A 6261-nucleotide genomic window follows, 5' to 3' on the forward strand; every position below is an offset into this window, starting at 1 on the left:
GTCTGTGTGTGCGTGTGTCTGTGTGCGTGTAATCTGTAGGCGTTTGTCTGTCTGTGTGTCTGTGCATGTGTAATCTGTAGGCGTGTGTCTGTCTGTGCGTCTGTGCGTAGGTGTCTGTGTACTGCGTGTCTGTGTGTGTGTCTGTGTGTGTCTGCGTGTCTCTGTGTGTGTGTGTCTGTGTGTGTGTGTCTGTGTGCGTGTGTCTGTGTGCGTGTAATCTGTAGGCGTTTGTCTGTCTGTGTGTCTGTAGGTGTGTGTCTGTGTGTGTGTGTGTCTGTGTGCGTGTAATCTGTAGGCGTGTCTGTCTGTGTGTGTGTGTGTCTGTGTGTGCGTGTCTGTGCGTGTGTCTGTGTGTGCCGCGTAGTGGACCCCCCCCCCACTTAGAACTCACTGCAGTAGGAGACGGGGCAGCAATCGCCCATAACCGACGACTCCACCACCACCAGACGCTCGCCGGCTTTGACGCAGCGCGGCGCCGGCGGGCAGGTCGCTGAGCCGCACGGCGAAGAGGTGGACAACGAGGTGGACGAAGGAGGAGGAGATGGTGGAGTCTCCGAGTTGTCCTCGGGGTGATCCGTAGGCTCGTACGGAGGAGGAGTCGTGGGGAGTTCCGTCGCTTCATCCGTGGGGTGTGGAGGAGGCTCCGATGGCTCCTGGTCCTCAGTCGGTTCGTATGGAGGAGCAGTTGTTGGGAGTTCTGTAGGTTCTTGTGTTGGTGGTGGTGGTGGTCCTGATGTTGGTGGTGGAGGTGGTCCTGATGTTAGTGGTGGTGGTGGACCTGATGTTGTAGTTGGTAGTGGTGGTGGTTCAGTTTCGTCCTGATCCTCCGTTGGCTCGTATGGAGGAGCAGTTGTTGGGAGTTCCGTAGGTTCTTGTGTTGGTAGTGGAGGTGGTCCTGATGTTGGAGGTGGCCCTGATGTTGGTGGTGGTGGACCTGATGTTGTGGTTGGTGGTGGTGGAGGTGGTGATTCAGTCTCGTCCTGATCCTCCGTTGGTTCATACGGAGGAGGAGTTGTTGGGAGCTCCGTAGGTTCTTGTGTTGGTGGAGGTGGTGAAACTGATGTTGGTGGTGGTGGAGGTCCTGATGTTGGTGGTGCTGGTGGTCCTGATGTTGCTGGCGGTGGTGGTCCTGATGTTGGTGGTCGAGGTGGTCCTGATGTTGGTGGCGGTGGTGGTCCTGATGTTGGTGGAGGTGATCCTGATGTTGTTGGTGGTGGTGGACCTGATGTTGGTGGTTGAGGTGGTCCTGATGTTGGTGGTGGTGGACCTGATGTTGGTGGTGGAGGTGATCCTGATGTTGGTGGTCGAGGTGGTCCTGATGTTGGTGGTGGAGGTGGTCCTGATGTTGGTGGTCGAGGTGGTCCTGATGTTGGTGGTCGAGGTGGTCCTGATGTTGCTGGTGGTGGTGGACCTGATGTTGGTGGTCGAGGTGGTCCTGATGTTGGTGGTGGAGGTGGTCCTGATGTTGGTGGTGGAGGTGGTCCTGATGTTCGTGGAGGTGGTGGACCTGATGTTCGTGGAGGTGGTGGACCTGATGTTGGTGGTGGTGGTCCTGATGTTGGTGGTGGTGGTGGACCTGATGTTGTAGTTGGTGGTGGTGGAGGTGGTGATTCAGTTTCGTCCTGATCCTCTGTCGGCTCGTATGGTGGAGGAGTCGTGGGGAGTTCTGTAGGTTCTTGTGTTGGTGGAGGTGGTGGTCCTAATGTTGTAGTTGGTGGTGGTGGTCCTGATGTTGTAGTTGGTGGTGGTGGCGGTGGTGGTCCTGATGTTGGTGGAGGTGGTGGTCCTGATGTTGGTGGAGGAGGTGGCCCTGATGATGTAGTTGGTGGTGGGGGTGGAGGTGATTCAGTCTCGTCCTGATCCTCCGTTGGTTCATATGGAGGAGCAGTTGTTGGGAGTTCCGTAGGTTCCTGTGTTGGTGGTCGAGGTGGTCCTGATGTTGGTGGTCGAGGTGGACCTGATGTTGCTGGTGGAGGTGGTCCTGATGTTGGTGGTGGAGGTGGTCCTGATGATGGTGGTGGAGGTGGTCCTGATGTTGGTGGTTGAGGTGGACCTGATGTTGGTGGTGGAGGTGGTCCTGATGTTGTAGTTGGTGGTGGTGGTGGTTTAGTCTCGTCCTGATCCTCCGTTGGTTCATACGGTGGAGGAGTTGTTGGGAGTTCTGTAGGTTCCTGTGTTGGTGGTCGAGGTGGTCCTGATGTTGGTGGTGGTGGTGGTGGACCTGATGTTGGTGGTGGAGGTGGTCCTGATGTTGGTGGTGGAGGTGGTCCTGATGTTGGTGGTGGTGGTGGTCCTGATGTTGTAGTTGGTGGTGGTGGTGGCGATTCAGTTTCGTCTTGATCCTCCGTTGGTTCATACGGTGGAGGAGTCGTGGGGAGTTCTGTAGGTTCCTGTGTTGGTGGTGGTGGTGGTCCTGATGTTGTTGTTGGTGGTGGTGGTGGTGGCCCTGATGTTGGTGGCGGTGGTGGTGGCCCTGTTGTTGTTGTTGGTGGTGGTGGTGGCGTCGTCGTCACCGCCGGCGTCGTTGTGCGCCAGGTCCTCGACGGCGGGGAGCTCACGGCCGTAGTCACCCTCACGGACGTCGTCCTCGGAGGGGTGGACGCCGGCGGGGGTGGACTCGGGGAGACCGATGACGTCACTGGAGGGGCTGCGGGGGGGGGGGGGGGGGGGCAAGGGGGGAAGGGGGGGGAAGGGGTTAATTTTTAATTTGATAATTGGTTTTTTACCCTTCTATCTGGCAACAAAACTGACACCTTTTTTACAAGGAGTCGTGTTTGCATTGACCACAATACCTGCAGTCGTAATGCAAACAAAAAACATAAACACATAACTCTGATAATGTATGCACTGTCCTTGAAGTTGATTGGTCCACACCTGAGACAGCTTTTCTCACAGCCTAGTATCACATGGTCCTTGAAGTTGATTGGTCCACACCAGAGACAGCTTTCCTTAGAGCCTAGTCTCACATGGTCCTTGAAGTTGATTGGTCCACACCCGAGACAGCTTTCCTTAGAGCCTAGTCTCACATGGTCCTTGAAGTTGATTGGTCCACACCCGAGACAGCTTTCCTTAGAGCCTAGTCTCACATGGTCCTTGAAGTTGATTGGTCCACACCCGAGACAGCTTTCCTTAGAGCCTAGTCTCACATGGTCCTTGAAGTTGATTGGTCCACACCCGAGACAGCTTTCCTTAGAGCCTAGTCTCACATGGTGTTGGACCAGATGACGTCAAAACTTCTCTGATGGTGCATTGTCTTTGAGTTGTGCGCCTTTTGGCGTCATCTGGTCCAACACCAATGGAGACTAGGCTCTAAGGCAAGCTGTCTCGGGTGTGGACCAATCAACTTCAAGGATCTATGGGTTTCTATGGGTCTCTATGAGTGTCTATGAATGTCTATGGGTCTCTGTGGGTCTCTATGAGTCTCTATGAGTCTCTATGGGTCTCTATGAGTCTCTGTGTGGGTCTACTGCCTCACCACAGAAGTAGACGGGGCAGCATGCTCCATCGCTCTCCGTGAGTCTATGAGTGTCTATGAGTCTCTATGAGTGTCTATGTGTGTCTGTGGGTCTCTGTGGGTCTCTGTGGGTCTCTATGAGTGTCTGTGGGTCTCTATGAGTGTCTGTGGGTCTCTATGGGTCTCTATGAGTGTCTGTGGGTCTCTATGAGTGTATGTGGGTCTCTATGAGTGTCTGTGTGGGTCTAATGCCTCACCACAGGAGTAGACGGGGCAGCATGTTCCATCGCTCTCCGTGAGTCTATGAGTGTCTGTGAGTGTCTGTGGGTCTCTATGAGTGTCTATGAGTCTCTGTGGGTCTCTGTGGGTCTCTATGAGTGTCTGTGTGTCTCTATGAGTCTCTGTGTGGGTCTACTGCCTCACCACAGGAGTAGACGGGGCAGCATGTTCCATCGCTCTCCGTGAGTCTATGAATGTCTATGCGTCTCTGTGGGTCTCTGTGGGTCTCTATGGGTCTCTGTGGGTCTCTATGGGTCTCTATGAGTCTCTGTGAGTCTCTATGAGTCTCTATGAGTGTCTATGAGTCTCTGTGGGTCTCTATGAGTGTCTATGGGTGTCTATGAGTCTCTATGGGTCTCTATGAGTCTCTGTGTGGGTCTACTGCCTCACCACAGGAGTAGACGGGGCAGCATGGTCCATCGCTCTCCGTGAGTCTATGAGTGTCTATGAGTCTCTATGAGTCTCTTTGAGTGTCTGTGGGTCTCTATGAGTGTCTGTGGGTCTCTATGAGTCTCTGTGGGTCTCTATGAATGTCTATGAGTCTCTGTGGGTCTCTATGAGTGTCTGTGGGTCTCTATGAGTCTCTATGAGTCTCTATGGGTCTCTATGAGTCTCTATGAGTGTCTGTGGGGCTCTGTGGGTCTCTATGAGTGTCTGTGGGTCTCTATGGGTCTCTATGAGTGTCTATGAGTGTCTATGAGTCTCTGTGTGGGTCTACTGCCTCGCCACAGGAGTAGACGGGGCAGCATGGTCCATCGCTCTCCGTGAGTCTATGAATGTCTATGAGTCTCTATGGGTCTCTATGAGTGTCTATGAGTGTCTGTGGGTCTATATGAATCTCTGTGGGTCTCTATGAGTATTTATGAGTGTCTATGAGTCTCTGTGGGTCTCTATGAGTCTCTGTGGGTCTCTATGAGTGTCTATGAGTGTCTATGGATCTCTATGAGTGTCTATGGATCGCTATGAGTGTCTATGAGTGTCTATGGATCTCTATGAGTGTCTATGGGTCTCTATGAGTGTCTGTGGGTCTACTGCCTCACCACAGGAGTAGACAGGGCAGCATGTTCCATCGCTCTCCGTGAGTCTATGAGCGTCTGTGGGTCTCTATGAGTGTCTGTGGGTCTCTGTGGGTCTCTATGGGTCTCTATGGTTCTCTGTGGGTCTCTGTGGGTCTCTATGAGTGTCTGTGGGTCTCTATGAGTCTCTGTGAGTCTCTGTGGGTCTCTATGGGTGTCTGTGGGTCTCTATGAGTGTCTATGAGTGTCTGTGTGTGTCTCTATGGGTCTCTATGAGTGTCTGTGGGTCTCTGTGGGTCTCTATGAGTGTCTGTGGGTCTCTATGAGTGTCTGTGGTTGTCTATGAGTGTCTGTGGGTCTCTATGAGTGTCTATGAATGTCTATGAGTCTCTATGAGTCTCTGTGGGTCTCTGTGGGTCTCTATGAGTGTCTATGAGTCTCTGTGTGGGCCTACTGCCTCACCACAGGAGTAGACGGGGCAGCATGTTCCATCGCTCTCCGTGAGTCTATGAATGTCTATGGGTCTCTGTGGGTCTCTGTGGGTCTCTATGAGTGTCTGTGGGTCTCTATGAGTGTCCGTGGGTCTCTGTGGGTCTCTATGAGTCTCTATGGGTCTCTATGAGTCTCTGTGTGAGTCTCTGTGTGGGTCTCTGTGTGGGTCTCTGTGTGGGTCTACTGCCTCACCACAGGAGTAGACGGGGCAGCATGGTCCATCGCTCTCCGTGAGTCTATGAATGTCTATGCGTCTCTGTGGGTCTCTGTGGGTCTTATGAGTGTCTGTGGGTCTCTATGAGTGTCTATGGGTCTCTGTGGGTCTCTATGAGTCTCTGTGTGGGTCTATGAGTGTCTGTGCGTCTCTGTGGGTCTCTATGAGTGTCTGTGGGTCTCTATGAGTGTCTATGGGTCTCTGTGGGTCTCTATGAGTCTCTGTGGGTCTCTATGAGTGTCTGTGCGTCTCTGTGGGTCTCTATGAGTGTCTGTGGGTCTCTATGAGTCTCTGTGGGTCTCTATGAATGTCTATGAGTCTCTGTGGGTCTCTATGAGTGTCTGTGGGTCTCTATGAGTCTCTCTGAGTCTCTATGAGTCTCTATGGGTCTCTATGAGTCTCTGTGGGTCTCTATGAGTGTCTATGAGTCTCTGTGGGTCTCTATGAGTGTCTGGGCGTCTCTTTGGGTCTCTATGAGTGTCTGTGGGTCTCTATGAGTGTCTATGAGTCTCTATGAGTGTCTATGAGTCTCTGTGTGGGTCTACTGCCTCACCACAGGAGTAGACGGGGCAGCATGTTCCATCGCTCTCCGTGAGTCTATGAATGTCTATGCGTCTCTGTGGGTCTCTGTGGGGGGTTCTATGAGTGTCTGTGGGTCTCTATGAGTGTCTGTGGGTCTCTATGGGTCTCTGTGTGGGTCTCTGTGTGGGTCTACTGCCTCACCACAGGAGTAGACGGGGCAGCATGGTCTCCACGCATTGCTCTCACGTGAGTCTATGAGTGTCTATGAGAGTCTCTGTGGGTCT

The 6261-nt window shown here is 53.2% G+C and overlaps 1 protein-coding gene across 1 annotated transcript; it reads right to left on the minus strand.

The window, feature by feature from the left end:
* Positions 1 to 380: 380 nt before the first annotated feature.
* On the minus strand, positions 381 to 4167 carry LOC133362436 (uncharacterized; the record flags this gene model as incomplete). The annotated part of the gene is made up of 3 exons (XM_061581382.1): positions 381 to 1423; positions 1523 to 2647; positions 4124 to 4167. Coding segments are annotated over 3 exons (2212 nt in total), but the record flags the coding sequence as incomplete, so codon positions are not given.
* Between the last annotated feature and the right edge of the window lie 2094 nt (positions 4168 to 6261).

This window comes from Lethenteron reissneri, unplaced genomic scaffold (genome assembly GCF_015708825.2).
Source record: "Lethenteron reissneri isolate LAM-NWPU_2019-01 unplaced genomic scaffold, ASM1570882v1 scaffold_1476, whole genome shotgun sequence".
NCBI lineage: Eukaryota > Metazoa > Chordata > Hyperoartia > Petromyzontiformes > Petromyzontidae > Lethenteron > Lethenteron reissneri.